Genomic DNA, 25908 nt, shown 5'->3' with positions numbered 1-25908 from the left:
TCGCCAGATTTAGCCCCCAGTGACTTTTTCCTTTTCCCAAACTTAAAAAAATGGCTAAGTGGACAACGTTTTTTTTCAAATGAAGAAGTCATCGATCGGACAAATGCTTATTTTGAGGACCTTCCGAAAACTTATTTTTCTGACGGTTTAAAAAAAAATTGAGAAACGTCTAACCAAGTGTATTGAGCTCCAAGGAGATTATGTTGAGAAATAATTAAAAAAAAAAAAAAAAAACTGTTTTAATGCTTTTTTCTAAGGAATTATTGACCCACCCTCGTATTATATGTTTTGTTTTGTTTTATTTAAAATATTGGCTTTTCACTAAAAACTTAAAGTATTAAAATTCCAAAAACAAAAACACCCACGATGGCCGCGTGGCTTAAGACGATACATCAGTGAAACGGCAAATAATTTTCAACTATAGGCGCGACGAAATTTTAGACTCGCTGGCATTCTGAGAGCGAACGTGGAGGTGTGAATACGTCAATTTGTTTCGTGATGGCGACGGGGGTATTAATTCTTAAATCGTGTAAAGATTACTAAAAATGTTACCCATTTACTTGAAAAAGAAGACATGTCAATAAATATATTATTATTGTTACTAATAGAACATACGTTAAAGTGCCCACCACCACCCGTCATATATGCACAACCGTGGATATGCACGGCCGCTTTCTATGACGCTTTAAACGTGTCTGAAAGAAGTGATTTTAAGTGCTCATTCCGTCCCGAGACGGAGCCGCACGGGACTGATGCTGCAACCATGCACCGTAGTGCTGAAAGAAGAAAGTTAAGAAAGAAAATGTTTGTTTTTGGACTGGCTCTGCTGTCCGCTGACGTTAAGCGCTTTGTGTACCCGCATACTGAGTGTCACGAATTGAAATGGATGAGTCTACAGAAGAGTCGGGACTATCCCGCTCCCCATACGACGCTGCAAATTTCTCAAATGCCGCAAAGTTGGCCTCGGTTGCTACCAGATCTCCATGACCAATTGGGCCCGTGTGAGGACGGACCCTGGCAAACAGCTCCGCTCGTTCGAATTCCATAAGCGGGCAATCCCAGAGGATGTGTTCAACATCTTGGTGGTCATGCCCGCAGGTACAACCCGGCCCATCTATTATCAAGCCAAACTCGTGGAGTCTGGCGGCGAAGTTGCCATGGCCGGTGAGGAACTGGCTAATCCAGTGCGAAGGTTGGAGTCTTCTAGTTTGGTGCCTGCAGAATACGTCTGGAAAAAAACGGTAAGTGTGCCGCCCCTTGGGGGAGGCGGTCCACCTCGCCTGCCATGCCGCAAATGCGGTCTTGTACACAATGTCACTTACAGTCTTCCTGTAAGGAACGTCCTCGGATCTCTGCGGTGGTGTCAGATGGACACCGGCGAGTATTGTGCTGATCCCCCTCAAGAGGAAGGTGATCGATCCTCTGACTTGGACGTGCAGATCGAGGGGTAGCACCCCCGCGAGTACGGCAAGCGCGTCAGTAGAAGTTGTGCGGTAGGCTTTGGTAAGCGAGATCAGCGCAAGTCGCTGCCCGCTTAATAGTGCGCGTCTCACGAGAGTTAAGGAGTTTACTCGAGAATGCCAAATGCTGGAGGCGTAACCGGCAATTCCCATGAAAATTGCGCCGTATGCAACCTTAAGGGCTCTAGGCTTAAGTCCCCAATTGCTGCCCGCCATTCGGGCCATTCTCTGATAGGCCGAATTGGCCTTAGAGACGGCCGTCTTGGCGTGGTGAACGAAAGACAGCTTGTCATCAAGAATTACTCCCAGATACGTAACCCTTTCGGAGAAACGCACTGAGGTCTGGCCAAAACGAGCCGTGGGCGGCCGTCGAGTTATGTTGACCCGAGAACTACCCCTGAGGAGGACAGCTTCCGTTTTGCTCGGGGCAAAGGTCAGCTTGTTCAGCAACCCCCAATTAAGGATTCTGCCCAAGGCGTCCGTGGCTGCACGCTCAAGTGCCGGTCGGCTGGTCGCCCCAACAAGCAGGAGCAAGTCGTCGGCGTACGCAACGAGCGTGCAGCCCGGAGGCAGTGGCAGGGACAGAACGTCGTCAAACAGAATGTTCCACAGAAGGGGTCCCAGGACGGAGCCCTGAGGACACCCCATGGTGGTCCTCCTGTGAATCAGGCTGGGGCCGGAGTCGTAGGTTATCTCCCTATTGCTGAAGTAGCTTTGAACTAAGGCAAAGAGGTCCCCGGGGATCTGTTTCAGCCTAAGCTTTGCCAGAACCAAGGGCCACCACGCAGTATCAAACGCGCCCGCTATGTCGAGAAAAATCCCGGCAACGAGGTCCTTGCCAGAGCTCTCCACAGAATCGATCACAAAGCGAATCGCATCCTCGGTGGACTTTCCGGGTCTAAACCCAAATTGTCTTTGCGAGATTGGACAGTTTTCCGACAGGTGGGACTCAATCCTGCTGTTTATCAATCTTTCCAATATCTTCCCGAAGACGGGAAGGAGCGTAATCGGTCTATACGCTTTCGGGTCACAAGGAGGGCGACTGCCGGCTTTGGGGATCACCGTGAGATGACCCTTTTTCCAGCAGTCGGGGAATATGCCACTACTCATGCATTCTTTGTAGAGTTGCGTGATCTCGTGTGAGGCAAGAGACCACGCCCTTCTCGCTAGCGCGTTATCTATGCAGTCAAGCCCCGGGGCTTTGCCAATCGGGAGGCTGGCAAACAGGATCCCTAGCTCGGACATGGTAGTGGCTGCGGATCGCGGAGTGTTTAAGGGGAGCAGCGCATAGACGCGAAGCTGCTGAAATCGGTCGTTGTCAATGTCGAGCGACTCGTTGTCCTGCGGGATAAGAGCATCCAACAGGACTGTGGCGGACTCTTCAGAGCTATTGGTGAACGATCCGTCGGGGCGCCGTACCGCCGACATGACTTTTCCGGGCCGTAAGCCCAGCTTCATCACGCGGAAGGGGGGGCCCCACGGATCATTGCCACCCATTTCAGTGACGAACTCTCTCCAGTGCACCTTCTTAGCCTTACTGATTGCCTTTTTGAACTTGAGTCTAGTGGTCCTGTAGGTGACCGCAAGCGGATGGTCCGCGTGCAGCGGCCCCTCCAGCGATCTTCGCGCTGCTTGTAAGGCCCTTCTGGCCCTCCTCATCGTGTCTCTCAGTCTTGTCAGTCTCGGCTTCCACCAGGGTGCGAGGTTCGGCGGTCTCGGGGTCGTCCTTCCGATAGTGCCCTCCGCTTTTTCAATAATGAGATTCGTGAGGTCCTCAGCCGCAGCGTGCATGTCCTTTGGCGGAGGGCGCGAGGCCATCCTGTCCAGACCATCAGCAAACTCGCGGTCAAAACGTACCCAGTCGGTTCCCTTGGTCCTGAAACGCCTCGGCAGTGACTCGCTCACAAGTGGAGCGAGAGACGCGTGGCCCCTCTCGGTCCTGTAGGCGAACGTGATCAGACGGTGGTCGCTTGCTGACGCTTCCAAATGGACAGTCCAGTTCACAACGCGTCCGGCAGAACCATTGGATATCAAAGTGACATCAATGTGAGATTCCCCATTGTTGGTAGAGAATGTGGCTGGACCATTAGAGTTATTCAGCACCGTCAGGTCGTGAGTTGCCACGAGTTCCTCGAGGGGCGCCGGATTGTCCCGGCCAGACCGCGGCCCCCGGGGGGCCCACAGCCATGATTGAACGTTGACGTCCGCTCCCACTATAATCTGTTTGCCGCGGCATGCAACCAGAATTTTATCGAGCTGCTCGACGCATTTCAGGATGTTTACGCTGAATTTAAAGTAAGAAGAGACCACCACAATGGAGTTCCCCGATCGGTCGGAGACCTCCGCTACGGCAAAGAGTTCGCTCGACAAGTGGGCAAGGTGTAGCACCACTAGGGTAGGATTCGCAACGAAGATGCAGGCCATGGACCCCAGGCCGTGGTGCATTACCCGACCCCCACTGAAACCCAGGTTGGGGCCGTAGGAGTTAGGCTCCTGCACCAGGACCAAATCGATGTCCATTTCCCGAACCGTCTTGATCAGCTCCGCCGTTATAGCCTTCCCTTTGCCCGCATTTAACTGACCGAACCGAATCATTGAATCGAATAATCCGTTCGGTTCCGCTCCTGTGCCATTGCGTACTTGCGCGCTGGGCAATCAGGGTCGATCGCTGCATGTTGGTGCGGCTTCTTGTGCCTGGCGCAGGCCGGGCACTTTCCGGGGGCCTTAATATTAGGGCATTCAGCCCTATCGTGTCCTTCCTCGGTGCAATGGCCGCATGTGGCGCTTCTCGCCGAACAATTCTTTGCCATCTAATAAACAGAACATTAAATGGACGCATGTTGGATTTATATGACAAATTATATTTTATTCGTCATGCGTCATTTGCACCCGCGACCCGCAATCCGCCTAGCCACGATCTTTTTAGACCATGCCTCAACTGAGGTATAGCCTTAAGCGCCGGTCTATAGTGTCGAGGGTCCCAGGTTCGAATCCTGGGTCTGGCAAGTACACATATTGTTTTTCAATTTGTGTATGAGTCAGAGTATGGACCTAATAGATTGAGCAAGTGTCTGACATCTATTTCTCGTAAAAATAAAAAATCTGTCGATACAAACCTCCACTCCGTGGAGGCCCTATTAGGATCCTATTAGAATCGGATATGGTCGAAAGAATGTAGATACATATATTATAAAGGTTGCAGAGTTTTCAATAAAATAAAAAAAAAACAGTCAAATAGGTACCATATAGTTTTACTGTGTCAAGTCAACGCCAACGCTTGAAATGGACCGGAGTGCTCGGGAGCGCAGCGCAAGTTCGTGAAAACCTTCAAGACTACCGCAAAGTTGCGCTCCGATTCGGGAATTTTTATGAAAATTTTTACATTTACATTTTTTAAATAAAATTTATTAAGAAACTGGGCATGTCGAACATATTTATTTTTACAAACAATAATAAGATTTTGTGTTGTTTTATCACAAAGTTTTTGGACGATCTTAATATATTATTTATATTCTAGATAATGAACATTTTGTACCATTCCATAATGGTTTAACGTTCCAGGATTCGCCTTCCGACATATTCAATGTATGTGGTGGATATTGTATGATAATATTACTAATTGAATACCTTGAAAGAAGAACCACTTAAATCACCTTAAGTGGTTTTTCGGTTCTCGTTGTATTTAGCAAGGTTTATAACCTGGCTATTAGCTCTCAAAAAATTATTTCTGTATTTGGTCAATAGAGCTCGTTATATTGATTTAAGTTGGGACACCTCACAAGTTGTTCTTCCATCTAAGATTTTGCGGCCATTTAAGTGGTATCATAACCTCACTTTTATCTGTCAGATACATTTGTTGTAATTGTTATTTTACCATAAATTTTCGTTTTTTAACCATAAACAGACATCATATAATATCAAGAAGTAGTAGAAGATAGCAAGACATGTAATTATGATTAAGTATTCACATAATGATCATTCAGAGTGAATCGTACACAAAATGAAACAATCTTGGATGCATCTGATAGTGACAATGTCGTGTCAAAAAATCTTGGAGTGTAACGTAAAAAGTGTAAAGAAAATTGGAAGAAGGAAGTAGCTAAGTAAAAAAGGAATTCTGGTGTAACATTACAGCAAGTACTGGGAAAAAAGTTAATGGAAAATCTTTTGTTTGTGTCCAAAAGTGCTGTCCAAAACAGTGCTCGGATGAAATTGGATGTGTAGTTCAAAAAGAGTTTTTTGATAATATTTGGAGCATTGGTAATAAAAATGTCCAAGATACTGCTCTTTTGGCACTTATTGATACAATAGAACTAATAAAGAAATGTAATGCTACAAAATCCGGGAAAAATAGACAACATTCCTCTGTATACAACTTTCTGTGTTCTCAAAAACGAATAAATACTTTTTAATGTGTAACTTATGTTTTTTTAAGTCCGATTAAATATAATTATTCTTTAAAACACTTTTTAGTTAAATTTATTACCATTTCCTATACATAATTTATCATTTTGTTCCACTATCTATTTAAAAAAACACATTTCTATAATTTGTACCCTGCTGTGTGGAATAACAACTTAAGACCTTGGGTCATTTACAAGGCTATATTTTCTTTACTAAGATAATGAAAGAAAAAAAAAATATTACGTAAGTAGCTGAATAATGTCAAAATATTATATCAAAAGCATACATATGTAAACATATCCTATAATAGAAAGAAAATGTTTCGAAATGTTTAACACTGAATATCTCAGAACAAGCTTTTGAGGGTTAAGTGGTTCTTCTTACAAGGTCCTCAATTGATATAATTAAATGATCGTAAATAATGAATTGTTTATTAATTCAAAAAAACGGCGTACTGTTGGGGTAGAAAAACAATACACTGCTCTTATACAACAGATAACGAAAGGAAAAATATTATCATTTTGACATAATATTCGGTATAAAATAGTTTTTTCGCCTGCGGCGCTAAATGCGTTTCCTACCCAATTTTTTAGTGGTAGTGTGTATAAGATGTCTAAAGACTTATTGCATTTGTACGTCTAAATCTAATGTATGATCATTGGTATATAAGTTATATAACAAAATAATCCGCACATTTAAATATTTTTGGAAACTTATCGAGCACTCCGGTTTATGTTATATACTGTTTATGTTAAAAAAATATTTTTTTCTTATTTTTTTTTCATGTAAGTAGGTACATAATATTACAAATTTAATTAAAGAGTCTGTTGTATTTTTTCATGTTTGAAGCTTGTCTCTGGTATGACATTTCCTATGAATTGATTAATGGACAATATGACTCTTTGATTTATGGTTTTTTGACTCTACGTAGTCTAAAATAACTTCAAAAATGAAAACGTTTTTGCATGACAAGAGTGGGTGTAGTTTTTTTCGAGTACAGCCTTTTGTGGTTTTAAATAGAAAAAAAACCTTCATGTCTCTCTTGAATTGTCAACGTTGAAAAATATTTCGGTAGCACGAGAATGAAACTTGTCCAAGTGACTGTAATTTATCCCATTTTTCTGTTCCTTCGTGTGGGTAATTTACACGGCCAATTTAAACAACTGTGTAAATCTCGAGTGAAACTTTTAAATAATTGAATACGTTTTACACTCGTTTACCGGACCTTTGTAGTACAAAGCGGCTTTTCTAAATTAATTTATCATTATACGCCCTTTAAAATAATATGTTTTAAATTTACTCTTACAACAATACAATAGAACAGTTATTCCCAATCTTTTTGCGTCACGGTACACTGAAGAACAATTACGTAGGCACTTGAATTACTTTATGGTACTGTTCGGTTATCAGGAATACAGCGGAAAACACATTTTGAAAATACCCGATATACTGGATTATTTGTTAGTTTGGGTTAGTTTAGGTTAGGTTGGGTTAGGTTAGGTTAGGTTAGGTTAACCTAACAAATAATCCAGTTTATCGGCTATTTTCAAAATGTGTTTTCCGCTGTATTCCTGATAACCGAACAGTACCGAATATTTTTTTTGTATAATATAAATGTCGCAATATAATATATTAATTGCATTATATAAAAACTTTTGTAGGGTTTCCACGTTATGCTCAACATATTTTTCGGATTTTTCTTACATGACGGGTCAACATTTCACATGCATACATGATTACTGTTAGCATACATTAGTTGAACACTTTACGCTTTACACATAATATGAGTGAACTTTTCTTTCGTTTCTATTTAGGAGCTCGAATGCGGCCCATGCCAGTTTGAATCTGCAAATAATCTCATTATCCATATCATATTATTATAATCTAATATAATATATTTATTATCCGAGGTAGACGTAGTCATATTATTTGTCAATGTGTGTTTGCAGTCAAAGTAATGACCTAATAAGTTGAACGAGTGGTTAATATTAATTTCTCGTAAAAATGAAAATTGGTTAATACAAACGTTCATTCCGTGGAGGATATGATTTTCTTACGACCGGACATGATAAAAAAATATGTAGTTATTGATTTTTATGCCGTTCGTGAGGATTGCTTCTTTAATTCTAAGAGTTGTATGAGCTATGGGATGTCTTCATTTAGTAGTAGATAAAACTCGTCATATGATAATGATATAATTACCATGGAAACATAATATGAAAATTACATATTTAATTATTAATGGTTTTTTAGTATTATTAAAACCATGTCCCCTTGCTTTTTCGTACAAGGTGGTTGTTGGTAATTTTGAACAATCACAAACACCCAGGCTTTAAGTAAAAGACATAAATATTATGTCCTCTCCGGGAATCAACCTTACGCACTGCGCCACGAGAGCCGCCTCAATTATTAATAATGTTATGGTGAATACATTTATTATCAGTTTATTTAAGAAGTAAAGAAACATACAATTTAAATTGAGTACAAATTTGTTATTGGATCGTTCTTCAAAATAATTACAAAGTTAAATAATCCTAGCACGTACACCTTGACCATGAAATTTTATATTTGGTCATTTGTCTATCGTCAACACCAGAGGTAGAGATGAACGCTAATAAATAACTTTAAGGCATTCAACAAATTGCTAGACGTTTGAATTGTACTATACGACACAAATATTGCGCCATGCTTGTTATACTGGTTGAGAAGGTCTGCAGTAGGCAACTATTTTAAATATTTTTGCATAGTTTTTATTGTTTGACAAAGTAGCCTCAAGCAGACAGAAAAATAATTTTAAATTCAAATTTAATTGGGCATAAAATATTACTTTGATGAATAATTTCAAGCTAGACATAGTTATTGTTCTTCCTGTAACCTTGGGTAGCGACTTTCAACTGGTTGGGTTTTTAAAATACCTTTTAATGTTGGATACTCCACTAACGGATCTACTAAGTTTTTTTTGTGAACTTGGGGAAGTAATGGATTCAAAGATCCCATTGGAGTATTTTATACCTACCCAGAATTATAATGGATGAAAAGTAAATTAATAACCAAACCAAAATAATAAATAACCAATAATCAACTAAGTATTTACAAAATGTAACATTCTATATATGATGACCAAAGGTCCTCAGAGTCATCATGCATAATAGGCTTCCTTGCCAGTCTGCAAAGTCAGCACCATAATAATATGTTGGTTTTTCTATCCAAACAATGGACCCAATAAATTGATCGAATGACTACCAACCATTTTTTTAGACTAAATCTAATAAATAAAGTGTAAATATTTGCAAACGGTAATTGTTAACCTTACGTTAAATTTATTGGGTCAATACAGGACTGCAACAAGAGCCACAACCGATTCCGGAGCTGACATCATTTTTCGTGTGTTGTATACTATCGTCCAGGTATAGTGATCATAAAAGAAGTTGCATCTCTCATACTGTGCTTAAAAAACTTCCCGTAATACCCGCTCCATAATATAATATCTCCCCACGATTGGGAATGTTCTCCGGAAATGGTGATTTTTTAAATATTTTTATATTTATTATTTATTTCAATTAATGACAATTAATTGGCAACAGATATTTATAACTGAAATGTTTTTTTAATAAATTGACTAACTGCCCGGCACTGGTTCTTATGGGGTAGTGTGGGGTTTGCTATGGTACTGAAAAATAAAATTAGTGTAATGGAATTGTTTTATCTCGGCTTTAATGTAATGTAATATAACTGATTTATATATACGTTGAAAAAACGAACTTACCCACAGCATGCCAGTACATAATTCGGATGCAACTACATATTATGTTACATTATTTTGTTATAAAAAAAACTATTGATTAAAAACAATGTACCCACTTATTTAAAAATTGGAATTTGGCATGATATAAAATTTTACATTTCATAATATATAAGCATCTCAAAGTATCTCTCATTATTTAAATATATTAGGTATATAATATTTGTATTTTCACATTCACTCTTGCGGCGGCAGGGTGTCAACATCGGCGTCGAGATATGACACGTTAAACACAGTCACAGAATACAAAATCATATTGTCAGCGCTACAAACAAAGGTGCCGGTAAAACCTTACTCCATGGCAGCGCGTTTTCATCAGCGACATCTTCCGACTCAAGGTCAAACAGAACGGTAATGATTACGCTGTACTTGATAAGTACTGTTGTACGGCGTTTCGAAATGATATAATGAGCGGCATCAAAATTAATATAATCATCTAGTGATAGTCAAAAAACATCTTACGACAGTAATAAATCCCGGTTCAGGCAGGGTTAATAATATATATGTATTAAGTAAAAAACTTACACAAAGACGTAAGATACAAAATATCGCACCTGGTTCTTAGCGCCGTAAAAGTTACATTGTTATACTTAATAGGATTAAATCTTTTATTCTGATTTGATTTTCATAGGCACGCAACCCTTTCGATATATCTTACCATATGAGAACAGAGAAAACATAGAGGCAGATAAAGAATAAACGAGTAAGAGAGAGGGTTAAAAAATCTTTTACCGGGAAACATTTACGCATAATATGCCTTCCCTATACCCGTTTACAATAACAGAATTAAATTAACATCGTAGAATCGTATAACCATTTCTACGTATGTACTTATGGTTTATCCAGTCACACTATAGGTAATATATAAGATAATATAATATGTATAAACCTGTGTTATATTTAAAATTTATTATTGTATGTTCTGGTTGTTGAACGTGTACGTGATCGTTTCTAGAAATAACTATAACGCAATACTTTGGATTCCGTGAATATAGGTGTTATGTAGTTTGGAATTTGTAAACAATTGAAGTATAAATGTAAATCTTGGAAAACGAAAATCCAGATATACAAAACACTGCTCAGACAATCCTCAAATGTATTGGGATATAAGTCAAAATTCTGAAAACTGTCTGGTGATAGGTATCTGGTAAACATTCTGACATCAAGATTAACTAAGATGTTCTAATCCAGAAAGTTTTTGTTGCGAAACCATATTTTGGTCTGAGGAGTTTTATCAGACCCAAGAAACTTTATGTTGTAGCGATCTCTGTGAACAATGACCGAAAAATGAGTCCAGAATGAAACAAATATGAGACTAAACACCCCGGGTTTTAGCAAAGTAAAAAAAGTATACAACTATTCGGTCAATCGCATTGCAATTACATTTAAATTGATCTTAAACAACCAATAAATTATTATTGTTTATCTTCACAATGGATTGGCATAAGATGGCATGAAATACTGTTCCATTGATTATTGATTTGTAGCTACAATTATGTTGTCAACAATTTGCGTCTGTTTTTGAAACTTTTTTCCATTCAATTTCATTGTATTATAAACACAATAATCTTCATTATTTTACCACGTTATTCTTAGCTCGTATTCTTGTTTGTCCGATGGTTGTTTATCCAGTACGAATCTTGCAATCAATTCTTAACTATTTTCCCGACTAGATAATTCTGTTTTGTATGAAAAGTTATTTCGGAAGAAATCCGTAATCTAATCCACTATTATTGGTTGCTAAGGGGGTGGTCTATTAATATATACGACAACTAAATTATTAATATATATGTGCGTTACTATGGAAATCAAAATGTCACTTCAGTATTCTATATTTGTTTGTTTGTTGCAAAATAGCAAAATAATGATTTGTTGACAATCGCCATATTTGTCTTAAATTATTAATACATAGAATTGTCAAGTTTATATGATTCAACAGAAATTTTAAAAACGTGTTATATAAAAGTTCTTTTAATCTTGTAATTATTTATATCTATATTTATATACGACTACAACGTTTTAAAACGTTAATCTGAAAATAAAATGTAATAGTCTTCATATCGACGATTTCAAATTCAAATATTATACAGCATCACGATAATGTAGCTTTTTTACACAAGCAATGGTTCGCTTCCTTTATGTTTATTATTTTTTGTAGTAAAAATATGTATTCGCGACAAGATAAATATGATAAAATTTTCTTTGTGCGCATTTGAAAGAAAAATCCAAACATGAAAAAATAGTCTTAATAGTTTTAATTCTCTCGTTGAAAAAATGTATACAAATGTAAAAATTATGGGCGCGAATCCCATGGGGTGGAGGTTCAAATCCTGCTGGGTATCGTGTTTTTTTCAACAAAAAAAATCTGGTGGTTATATATTTCTCATATTGTATGTTGTTTCATTTTAATTTGTAGATTAATTTTACAATTAATAATATTAGCTGTAAATAACCATGTTTTTACAATGCGCAGTTTTGTTTCACCACTCCCGTAAAAAAACAATCGTCTTCTTTGCAGTGGGTATTTGAATTTCTCAGCGTCGCAATTTGAGTATAAGAACATATGCCAGGTATATAAATCTTACAGCATACATTTCGATTAAATTTAAACGGCTCAGAAAATTTATCTCGCTTTCTTTTGTTCGCAGGTAATGGGCGGTGAGCGCTGCATTCACAATGGATTACCCCTCTTCGCGTCTCAGCCCCCCACACTTTCACCATGAAAGTAATCAAGATTCACCTACCCGCGGCGCTGATGCCTTGATAAGGCGTCCCAGGAACCTTCTCCAGCCCTACGGAGACGGCTCATCGGACGATGTCAACCAGATTCATTTCAACGCATGGAATTCGTTTGGGTCATCATATTTCAACTTCACAACCTTCGCTTACTTTACATCATCAGTTAAGCCTCCGAAGAGTATCGACTATGACAGCAATTCATCACTGCCTCAAGATGTGACTATAAGCGATGACAACGTTTCATCAAGCAATGCCTACGATGTGATTACTGGTGATGGAGAGGATGTTATAAATGTGTTAGCGTTTCATGACTTGTGTCTGGTGGGTTTGATTTGTGTGTTGATCGTTGTGACTGTTATTGGCAATACTCTGGTAATATTGGCAGTGCTGACAACGAGGAGATTGAGGACTGTTACTAATTGTTTTGTGACCAGTCTGGCGGTTGCTGATTGGCTGGTTGGTATCTTTGTGATGCCGCCAGCTGTTGCACTACATCTTATGGGTAAGTAAAATAAAAAAATACAATATAATGGTTTAATCATATCTACCTAAATAATTTTAAAAGAAATAATAATGTAGATTTTTGCAAATGAAATGGTAATTACATCTAAGTATACTACTTAAAAAGTGACGTGGGGGCTAAGGATTTAATTTTTTTAGCCTTTGAAAATAATAGCTGGAAGAATTTAAATTTTACATAATATTTCTAACACAAGTCATACAAAGGACGTCATGTAAAGAAGGGCTACGTATACTGTTTGTTTCCGAGATTCCATTACGTTATTTTTTTTACTAGGTATATGGCGTAGAATGGGCACCTATGAATATCATAATATAACACTTTTTACTGATACTACCTTAACCTCACAAAAAGGTAGTATCAGTAAATATACGTTAAAATTTAAACTGAGAATAATTAATTCCTAATAATGCATCATTGTACTCCTCACCGATGCATTATCATGTTGATAATACTACTCTACCATAGTAAAAATCTTTAATTTTAATATTTAATCACCAACAAATTATTTCAGAAAGTGTTTTAATTTTTTTTAATACGCTCCAATAGGTTCGAGTATTTGCTAAGATTAAACATATTCAAGGAAATATATTATATTGTTGGAACAATTGTTAAATTGAGTTCTGCTCAATGACATCCTACTAATCCCGAATGCAAATGGTTAGAGAAAATGACTATGTCCTGTCAATGTAAATTAAACTGGCATTTAGAGGGGGTTTCATTGAATCCCAAGCTATGTATTTTCACGCCTTCCAGTTATATTGAAATGGTTAAGTTTCCAGTAGTGTTAGTAAACTTGTAAGTGTAGTACGAGTATATACCACAGTACAAAATAACATAAATCAATTTTTGTCAAAAGTGAGCTGAAAAAAATAATTCATTGCATTTTTAGGATCATGTTAATCTTTAATCTAATAACTAAATTACAATTATTTCACATTGAGTATAAATTTAAAAAAAAATGTTATACCTATTTCAATTTATTAAATGAAGAAATAAATTATTTAAAATGGCTTTTTAGTAGTTTATTTAAAAATGGTCTTATGACGTGTTCTTATATTGTCGATATTTACATAAAGCGGAATGCATATATTATATATATTTTTTTTTCAATACTTAATATATTCAAAATTTAAAACGCTAAATTCGTGGTGTTGAAAATATATAATTTTGAAACACTTTCAGGACTTTTTCTAGTATTCTCTAATAGTTTTGATAATTCTGGTAATTTCAGTTGTATAATTGACAACTTCTATGAGCGTTAAATATTATATAATATGAGTAGATGTAGATAGGTATATAAGGTGGCTTAGTCGCAAAAAATTGTAGAAAAAGCAAGATTTACAGTGGTACTGTAAACACCATGTGGGATACAAAAAAAAACTTAAGCACCCTCTACAAAACATCTCAGTCCATAAACCTCTCCTGCAAATGGAACACATTTGTAGTACTTTAAAGATCTTTTAAAAGAAGTAACATTTGTATCTGCAGTGCTTTTAATGCATACAAAACCCAGGATTCTTCATATGGGGAGAAAAACCATTTCCCCACAGCACGGTGACGTTGTTTCTCATTCTTTTACGCGGGAAAAAATCATTTCACACACTTCGGCGCGCATTCGCCGAGGAATGTTTTATTCAAAATAATTTACATGTGGGCCGTAAACTTTATACAGGTTACTTATTTCGCGCGCAAAAGCTTTGTATGCATATGAATTATTGAAATAATTTCTGTCAAGGATGCGAAATCTGTTTGACATTTTATTAATTATATTAGAAGATCAAAATCTTATATTATCAATAGTATACTTTCATGAAACGTTTAAATATGTGTTAATATTATTATGATCTTTGGTGTTTTTTTCCTCGTAAAATAAAATCTAATAATCCATAATAAGTAAGAATGTGTTTAAATTCTAATGGATTCAAGCTCTGTACTATTCCATTTAAGTCGTTTTTTTGCGACTCGGGTTTCGCCTGTCGGCATCTTCAGGTGCCGTGTACACTGACATGTATGCGAATGTATGGATGAGGATTCAGGTATGTATAGGTGTGTATAATATATGTTACGCCGAATGTGCGAAATTGACTATTGCATGAAATGGGCTAAATTTTGGCTAATTCATGTAATAGTCAAGCCAGTTGCCTTATTCATGAATTAGGTAAATTTTCTGCCGAGTACGTGAATTCGCCAGGGTATGGAATTCTTAAACTGTCAACATGACAGTAGAAAAAGTAAATTTAATACGGATGGTTTTATTAGTTATAATTGGACATAATATAATATTATTATTATTAGGTTAGGATATGTTAGGTTAGGTTAGGTTAGGTTTTGTAATTCTGAATTATTCAACTGAATGTTCATTTTGAAGTTAGTGTCAACAAACTATCACAAACATACAATCGACCATTGCACGATTGATAGGTACCCAAGCACGAATCAAATCGCGAAAATACCTTTTAATAAAATTATTCCGTTATCATATTATAGTTCTAGATTTTTTTATAGTAAATGGATATGAACGTCATTTTAGTTATTGATTGGTATATTTTAATATTATAATCAATGACATTTGACACATTTGGTTAGTTTGATTAGTTGCAAAAAACACCACCGTGGCGCGACCATCTATTTTGACCATAGATAATAAACGAACATTTTGACCAATGCATGAGCATTTGACACATTTAGTTTAGTTGCAAAAAATACCACCGTAGCGCTACTATCTAATTTGTCTAATGCATGAACTAGGCAGAAAAATTAATGCCGAATTCACGCACTCGCCAGATATTTTGTCTAATTCCTGAATAAGGCAACGGGCTTGCATTTTTCATGAATTAGGCAAAATTTAGCCCATTTCATGTAATAGTCAATTTCGCACATTCGGCGTAACATACATACATATTATATATTATATTAGGTGAGTTTATATATATTATATTAGGCGAGTTTATATGTATAGTTTTAAAAAAAATAATGTTATAAAAAAGTAAGTACCATCTAAGAGTATTATTAAAGACTAATATCTCATTAGTTAACTCCATTAAATATTTTTCTTAGAATTAACGATTTACACCTCTTGAGTGTAGTATTTTTATTGTTTATAAAGAATAATGATCTATTATTAGGTTTTGACGATTTATTATAATATGCTATGGAGTGTATTGATATTAATAAGATAGGGTTATTACTAATTAGGTTTTTTACTGACACTTCAACTATTCATAACTTGTTTATTGTATTTTTTGTGACCTTTCACTTGATAGGTAGGTAATTGGAGTTTTTATCTACTTTATTGTATTGATTTATTATATAAGCTAGAGTATTCGTTTGGTGAGTGTACACGGCGCCTGAAGATGCCGAAAGGCGAAACCCGGGTCGCACGAAACGACTTAAATGGAATATTATTATCGAATTTAGTCTTTGAGGATCTTGAATAATGAACAATAACGGCATAGAGTCTCCCGCTCCCCATGGTCCAAGACATCTCAAGTACTAAGTGTAGAAAACCTTCAACCGACTGTGAAAATAAATATTCTATGGAATCATTGATGTGCATGTGTAGTGAAATGCACAGTATCTAAAATCTGTTTTAAATTACATACCTCTAATCCTATAAGCCTACAGACTAAAGAAAATTTCGTTGCCTTTACCAAGCCTTTGAGTGATACCTAACACGATGAAGTTATAATAAAATATTTACCTATTGAAAAATACTATTCATCTGACTTGCAGATAGCAGAGCTTTTTCCACAGTAGGTACATATACATGTTGTATGAATGTGATGGAAGTGCATTTTAATTAATATAAATATTAATATGCAGTAATGTGACAAGTAATAAAATCTGCGTTTTGTTTGGAACATATAATAAACGTATTAATATAACAGTTAAAGTAATGGGTAACTTATACGTAAATTGCATTGAGATATTAAATAAAAAGAGGGACAAGGAATTGACTTTCTCATACAACTTAATGAAGCAGGCCAACAATAGCCGATAACTTACGAGAAATAGCGACGGGATAAAAAAAAAAATCAAGGCATCACGGAGCATTTACTTTGGTCATTATAATGTACTCATAGAATATAATGTTAACGTGGAAATTTTGCCGCAAATTGATTACCAGCCTGCCTCACCATACTTGCCTGCTTCAACATACTTTCATATAACCTACCGCCCCCTAGGTAAATTGTATGTACCTACTACCTACCTAATACATTCCGTCCTAACATAGTTCACCATGAGCTATTTAACCAGGAATAGAAGGCAGTATAGTTTTGTGATAAAAACTAAGCGTTGCATGTGGTAATTTTCCAATTTTATTGCATTCAATAAGAATATTGATTGCTATCAAATATCTGATAATAACGCTATCACATAAGGTATAACACGACTTGATGCTTACAAGAATCTATCAGATATATAATTATTTTATTTACATTATACGATATTTTGATCGAGTGGGAACGTATACGCTTGGTAAGTCGAGGGTCTCGGGTTCATATCTTGAGTCTGGTAAAATTCACATATTTATTTTCAATGACTTGGGCTTGAATCCAGAGCATGGATCGGTTGGTTGAGCAAGTGGCTAGCATCCATGTCTCATAAAAAAAATGTTACGAAACCTCTCCCCGTGAGGCGGCCAATTTCCACATCGGATTGTAGAGCCAATTAATATAATATAATATAATACTATATACAAATTTTATTCTGTCTTTTCTTTGTATTCGGGTGGTTTTTATTACGTATTTTTAGTGTTTTATTTATACATGAATTTTATCTCAATACTATACGGTCATCTATTTCGAATATAACGTCTCAGGGTGAAGTATATAACAAGCAAATGATATCGGTGAGTTAAATGATTGTGTTATTGTCATACGGATTCATTATAATATTATTATTTCATGTTTCTGAGTCTACGTGTATACGTTTCTTGATCTGAAATTTACTATAATTTGTATAATTTTCATAACATGTTTATTTGTGATATTATGTTTACTATCTTTTTATATTTTTGCGTCACGTTTGAAAAACTCATGTCGTGCAAGCAACTATTGTGTGGCATCACATGACACTAACCCTGTATAAGTATTATTATCTCGCCACCCTTAAATTATCTTAAGAGCTAATAATGTTCTACTATGATATGCATAATACTATTTGTTGTCATAAAATTCTATCATAGTGAACTAGTTTAAGTGTTATTGTAATTTATGTATCATTAAATTACGTTTTACGATAATTATTATCTAGATATTTAACATCATTTACAGTGCATATGCAAACTGAAACGTTAAAACCCGTACATAGTACACATAATTACAAGAAAAAAAGAACTTTTTTATATAAAACGTTTTTAAATTTACTGTTGAATTATTGTGCTCAATATGCTCAAACTTGTACTTGAAAGTCATTTCAAGATTTGATTTCCATAGTAACGCATGTATATATTAATAATTTAGTTGCTAGGACCACCCTCTTAGCAACCAATAATATTCTTTTACATTTTACGGATTTTTCTGAAAAAACTTTCCATTTAAAACAGAATTAACTGAAAATGAATTCAATTCTCCTTAAAGATGGCTAAAAGTATTAAAATAATGCATTGGCATCGTGTTCTGATATATTCTAAAAGTTTCAAATGTCTAGCTAGTCGGGAAGTTAGTAAAAAATTAATTGCAAGATTTGCACTGGACAAACAACCACCGGACAAATAAGAATACGAGCTAATAAAAACATTGCAAATTATTCCGATACTTTCACTTAAGTTTTTAGCTCTGTGCAATAAACACCTTCACACGAGCACAACATTTTGTACTTACTACATTTTGAATGGAGTAAGTCGGTTTGGTAAAACCACTTTTGAATTAAACCGGGATAAGTGCATCTACGTTCACTTCCATTTTGTCAACCACAAATGTACGGTCTTGTAATGATATGTAGGTAACTACTCAAAGGGATATATGTTGAGTACATCACGAAATAGTGTAGATAATAATGTAATAGTATTTTTATTACATTGATGCAGACATAAAGTAAGAGAGCAATATTTCATATATTATTGGTTAGAAAGCATGATAAGAATTTCAGAGGTTTAAAATAAATTATAGAGCTTTTTTTTCCATTTATATCAATTCACTTTTTATATAAAACATGTACCTAGGTATATAACTACTATTCTTTTATATCTAGTTTTACGGGAAATAATATTTTATTACGTGACGTTCAATTAAAATGAAATGCGTTTGAGGTATCTTTGGGAGCTAAGTCTGAACAATCTTTAGATTTTGTAGGAAAGATGAACATAATATATGACATTATGACGCCAATATCTTTTCTTATCATATAAATTAAAATTACATGCTCATACTTATAAAATATACCAATTCTACGAAAGGGTATTATTGTAAACTAGAATAATTACAAGATTAAAAGAACTTTTTATATACAAGGTTTTTAAATTTTCTGTTGAATCATATAAACCTGATTGACTATTTTAAACGATCAAAAAAATTTGTACTTGATAGAAATACTAAATAATGAAATGTCATTTCATATTGATTTCCATAGTAATGCACGTATATATTATTTAATAATTTAGTTGCTAGGACCTCCTAGCAACCAATAATTGTATCGAAATAACTGTTCATACAAAATAGAATTAACTGAAAATTAATTCAATTCTACTTAAAGATGGCTAAAAGTATTTTAAAAAAATGCATTGCCATCGTGTTCTGATATATTCTAAAAGTTTCAAATGTCTAGCTAGTCGGGAAGTTAGTTAAAAATCGATTGCAAGATTTGTACTGGACAAACAACTACCGGACAAATAAGAATACGACCTAATAAAAACGTTGTAATAAAATAAAAAAATACGAGTGATACCTGTCAACATTATTGTCGATACGTTCAATGTGTTCATTGCAAAGACAAAGACGGAGTGTTGTGTGTATGTGTATGTACTGTACTGTGTTGCACTGCGTTACAGACAGATAAATCGAGACAATTAATGATATAATGACATTAATGTCGTCGTTATAAAATGCAGCTGTTTTACTTTGATACATCGAAAATTAATGGCTACAGTACATTTCTAAATTATTATTTTATCAACACGTCCATCGAGTCTTTAATGTTAATGGTATTGCACTAGCTAAATTGCCCGGCTTCATTCGAGGTCGCCTCATTGATGGATTTATATTAAATTTATGTTCATTAATAGTCACACTCACCAATAGTAACATACAATCGAATTAGAATAAATGAATTAGAATTTAAATCCAGATTTCATAAAGGACCCTCAGTCAATGGAATTGATTTATCTTCGTGTTTACGTCTTTGTTTATTCCTCACTAAATACAGTTTGGTACATATACGTATTTCTCTCCTACGGTGTAAATAAGATAGGTAAACATTTTTTTCTTATTACGGAGTGATTCAGGTCTAACAATCTCACTAGCCAAAATATACGTCTGTATTTTTTCGACAGGTATAACTGATTACTTAACCCGAAAGGTATTGAAGAAAATCTCGGCGATTAATTACTTCCCAATCTTGATTGGAGGTGAACAATCAAACTCACAAGACAAAAGAAGATTCAAGAGAGATCAAAGGCTCTACGTCAGTGTTATTTTATGATAGATTTGTGGGCGCGTAGCAACATATTATACAGGGCGCACGGAACTTGTTCTACGACTTTATAATTAATATTTGAACAATATCGTCAAGGTAGGTCGAAAATTCACTGGTCAGATAGACCAATGAATGATTGCTGTATACTCAGTAGTTGAAATAGACTGGAGCGGAGCAGAATGCAGAAATGAAGAAAATTTATATATTACATTCTGATTTGTGAATTACTAAGAAAATATTAAATTCATTTATATTTGTATTCTTAAAGTTTAATACGATTCGCATATATATATATATATATAATTATCTAGCACAAAAATCGAACATGTTTTAATATTTTTGTAAAATTATCGAGCGCTCCGGTTGATACATTTTGCATTTCGAACATTGCGTATTTATACTTGAGGTTCCTACTGAACGCTAAAGGGGAAACTAATAGATATGGACAAGTGTAGAGAGTTCTTGCACGAATCTAGGAGCTATTGACAGTTGTTTTCTTTTTTCAATTTTCTATGCAAGACAATACCCGAACACGATTCCTATATGCCGAACTATTTTTGATATCTAAAATCCGGTATGTAGGATTTGTGTTCTGGTATTGTATGGTTTCAAGCTATCGAGATTATTTTCTAGATAACTTGTGCTGAACTCTTTGAAATTGGAAAATGAAACACAATTTAATGCAATGCCGTTCCACTAATATTTGACAACTATCACTATTAAAGTGATGATAATGATCTCATAAAATAGTTTTCCGCTAATAATATTAAAGAATTATTTTTACATTATTTATATTATGTTCTAAAGTTGAGAAAAACACATACACTTTATAAGATGTCCGTGGTTACACGTACATTTAATTGGCAGCCCTTGTAGACCAATGCATAATACACTAGTCACTAGTGTATCATCCTGTGAAGAGTAGCATTAATATAGCTCTCCGAGAGAGGGTCAAGCCACTATGGTTGTACAACCAATGAAAAAAAAACAAAAAATAATATGACATTATTTCATGAAAGTTTTTTTTTATTATATTCCTAAACACGCGAATGCCTACGATTACCGAGGTTCAAATCGCGGGTCCGACAAATTTTCATGTTGTTTATTTTAATGTGTGTTTGTGCCAAAGTATGGACCTAAAAGATTCAGCAAATGGCTAAAATACCCATGTCTCGTAAAAACAAAAAAATCTGTTAATACAACACCACCATCCCTTCAAATGTTATAATACGTATAGTACATTTATCCCACGAAGATGCATACTCACCTTGATTGAGTTCTCCCCATCTCGTTTACATTTTTCTACTGCGCATCTAACCCTTTAGAGTTGCGATACACCTTCGTGAGAAAGATGCCACTTTAACACACACATAACAGATAAATAAGATAGAAATTTAAAAGCCGTCACTATAGACCAAGGTTTTGATGCAAGGTACTTTATAGCAGTCAGGCCATAAAACTCAAGTAAAACAAAGTTGCTGTACTGTTCTCAAATATTTAATCCGCGTTACATTTACGCGACAAACTTTAATAGATTTCTTTACCACGTCATGTTCAATTGTATTCCATATTTTTCAACACTCGAGGTCCATAGCTTATTTATTACACCACACCCAGTAGGGTAAGCCAGTTCCCACTAATTATGTGTTCTCTGATAACACATTTAGTACACACCTGTATAATAATATGTATGCAATAAATATTATGAAACGTATGTAATATATATGTGCAAGTTTAGTTATCTATTTTACTAAGAATAGTGAAGCATTGTAATGGAATTATTGAGAGACTACTTTTCTAGAAAATAATATTATTGGTCTATAGGTACAGCTGTTCTTCGAAGAGGGTTCATGAGGGCATTTTGACTGAAGACATCAAGCTATATATCTTTACTTTATGTTATACCCTCTGTAGATTTTCCCAAATAATTGTATCCGTTCTCAAAGAGCAAATAGTGTTATATGTAGATTTTAGTTATCGTCATTATACTATTCTTAATACAATATGTATATTTATTTTAATAATTTGACTTACATAAGTATTTGAAAAAATATTACATTTGTCTGCTGAAAAATAAATCTGTAACATCCGATGTGAATTATTATATGTTATTATATATAGCTTGAAAAAAAATATGACTACTCATATTAGAACGATCCGAGAAAAAAATCTTTGATAGAGTGGGGTTTGAAGTTTGAACACACATTGATTGCTTACCGCGCGAGTACTCTAACATTTCCCAGTTGTGAATAATATCTACCTAACTGAGGAGATTTTAGATTATGTCTGTAACTTAGTGATTAGAGCTCTTGCCCGACAAGTACTGTAATACTATATAAATCAATGACATTATTAATGGACGACGCACTCAATACAGTAGCTAGCAAGTAAATTCGCGCATTCGCATGTATAGGTAGACGTCACGCAATTTCCATTATGCGATATCACGCATCGGGAATTTATAGCAATATGACCTTTATTGTCATGGCGTTAGAGCAGTGTTTCTAATGTCAACGTTCATTTGAGCGAACCCGTTCGAACCGAATCATTCGGCAGACCCAACAAAAAGCATCAGGAATTTATAGCAATATCACCTTTATTGTAATGGCGTTAGAACAGATTATGCCATTCGGCAGACCCGGCAATAAAGTGAGTGTCATTTTCTTTTCCAGTTCTTGAAACTTCTGAGAAATATATAACCAATAGAAAAAATCTGGTTTGAAAAAATACGACATCGGAATTCGCGCCCACGTGCATTGATCACTATGACATAGGAATCTTATCTAATTGCGACGAATTTTAACTAATGGTTCTAACAGGAGGATTGACCGTAATTTATTATATTACAATAGGAGTTCCGCACATCCTAGTGCACACCAACCAAGTTTTTACCCAAGAAGTTGTTCTTGGGACACTTTCAGCACAACATTGAAGGACACCTAAGTCGGCTCTCACATCTAAACTCGCCACGTGTGCCGCACAGCCATAAATCAAACCTTCCAAAAACGGCGATCCAGTGTCGCTTGTGAAGACCGCGCACATCTACCTAGCAACAGTCGCGCGAAGCCTTCGAAACCTAAAGATATTTGAATGCGGCGATCGGCGATCCGGTATAGGAATGACCAATTTGTGGGTGTTTGTCTGCGACCTTGCGTCTTCGACTCGGAGCCCGAGAAGCATGCAACTTGTCGATTGCAACAGCAGATATTTTTTTCAAACGAAATAGTCGCATTCGACCAATCTGCGGAGATCCATTTGGCAACGTGTGTTTTGTGAATAACGATGACATCACATCAACGCATTCGACACGTTGTAGGCGAGACGAGTTTTGATGTGTGAGCAGGTTTACGTTTGTTACATGGTAGATGCTTGCATAACGGGTGTGGATAAATGCAAGTATTAAAAATTCTTATTATGCAATTAAAATATTGCTAAATTTTCATAAAGCATGTAAATTCAGTACCTATTTTATAAAACATAATAAGTTGCCCACTTATATTTTTTAGATTCTTTAACATTAATCATCCAGTACCTAATTAATATGTGTTTAATTGAGTACAATGATACAATAGATTCGGCGAATAGCTAAAAACAATTCTTTGTAAATAATAAAACCCTCCCATCGTGGAATCATACATGGTCGGCTTAGGAGCGAACGTAGTAATTTACTTTAAATGACTATCAAGAAAACTAAAATTTTCAGTTTATTTATAAATCTTTGTATTTGTGGGGAGTCATGATGTGTTGGATGAAGTGGTCATCAGAAGGAGAGATGAGAAGTCGTGATTTGGTGGTTGCATCGATGGATGGAGGAGCGAGTTTTATTAGCAGCGTAAACAGTCGGTACAAGAGTGTGTTACAGTAGTTATGTTACAATACTTATGATACGGTTCCTAGGTCCGATCTCGGTAAAATGATATGTTTTAAGGAGCGATTCAGAGACTGAGATACTAACAGACCGGAAATTTATATTCGAGTGACATGTCCCATGAATTATGATACGCTATTTATTGACGTACTCACAAACTGATATCGTGAAAATAATATTTAGGAAATAAAATAAAAATAACAATAAATAAAGAATTAACAATAACAAAAAAAAAAGAAATAACAATAAATAAAAGCTACATGGAGTTTGCGTCATCGGATATAGCTGACTATGTGAAGAAATAGATATCGCGGAAATAAATTGCAGTAAGCTATTTACTGAGTTAACAATAATTGGACACTCCGGGAAATGGATATTATTAGAGAATTTATAATTTCGGTAATATATTTAATATCGCCGATCAATATGCTGACACGGATTGAGTTGTTTATCACCATAATATATTAATTATTGTATATAACCATGTGGAATAAAATGGAATAACTATGCCTGTCGGCTGTCGTTGTGCAGTGCGTAAGGCGCTTGCCTTCCACCCGAGAGTTCCTGGGTTCGATTCTCGGTCAGAACACACAATATTTATCTGTTTTTCTCAATGCCTGGGTGTTTGTGATTGTTCAAAATTACTAACAACCACCTTGTACAAAAAAGCAAGGACATGGTTTTTAATAATTCTAAAAAAAAAAAACTAAACCTGTGGTATAAAATAATACCAAGTTGACTGTCTTATCATAAAAAAAATAAAAAAGAAAATTCGAAACGTGTAAAATAAGTAAACATTACTAATACGAAAAATCGTATAGCATATTTTGTGATTTGCGAAAACAGGTTTGAAATTTAGACACACGTTGTCATAAATAACGCGAAAAGTTACTCTCCCTCCAAATTGACAGGGCTCTTCAGTAATTTGTTTTTCAGAGATTTCACTCCGTTTTGAATACAAAGTACCTGCCAATACTGAGTGCTAGTTGGAAATTTGAGAATGAAAATATCGGAAAATTAAGTTATCACGCTCCGATTCACAGGTGTATTCAACCAGCCGCTTGATTGCGGCCATATTTAATTACACGTATGAATTTACTTACTAACTAGGTGGTGCGCTGTGAATCTTAAACGAGTCACTGTTTTAATAATTAGCATTTTAAGCTAGAATAAAATTTTATCCTCGTTTTACTAATTACTGAAAATGAAAAAATCTGTTGGCAATATTTAAAATAAGAACACGTTTTATAGAGGGGTAAATATTTTATTAAAGTTTCAAACATGGCGTACTCTCAAGCAAATACGTATAGGTACCTATATCAATTAGTTAATTATTCAATTTATTATTCTGGAGTAGGGCCGTTATATCGAAAGAAAAAGTATTGATACCGGTATTGGTATTAAAATAAAAGTATCGAAGTGTAGCAATCATCACGCTCATCATTACATGGGTGACACATTTTAATATGTATGTTTT

At 35.4% G+C, this 25908-nt stretch overlaps 1 protein-coding gene across 1 annotated transcript in view; it reads left to right on the top strand.

The window, feature by feature from the left end:
• Positions 1 to 12342: 12342 nt before the first annotated feature.
• Positions 12343 to 25908, top strand: part of LOC147067336 (putative G protein-coupled receptor No18) — a 73527-nt gene continuing 59961 nt past the window's right edge. The window contains exon 1 of the mRNA XM_085953577.1: positions 12343 to 12907. Within this exon, the coding sequence (XP_085809703.1) occupies positions 12343 to 12907 (565 nt within the window). The remainder of the gene's footprint in view (positions 12908 to 25908) is intronic.

Source organism: Rhyacophila brunnea, unplaced genomic scaffold, assembly GCF_057557595.1.
Source record: "Rhyacophila brunnea isolate RB1 unplaced genomic scaffold, BYU_Rbru_1.0 scaffold_4, whole genome shotgun sequence".
NCBI classification, from domain to species: domain Eukaryota; kingdom Metazoa; phylum Arthropoda; class Insecta; order Trichoptera; family Rhyacophilidae; genus Rhyacophila; species Rhyacophila brunnea.
The sequence above is the reverse complement of the archived record's forward strand: the minus strand, read 5'-3'. Positions and strand labels throughout refer to the sequence as shown.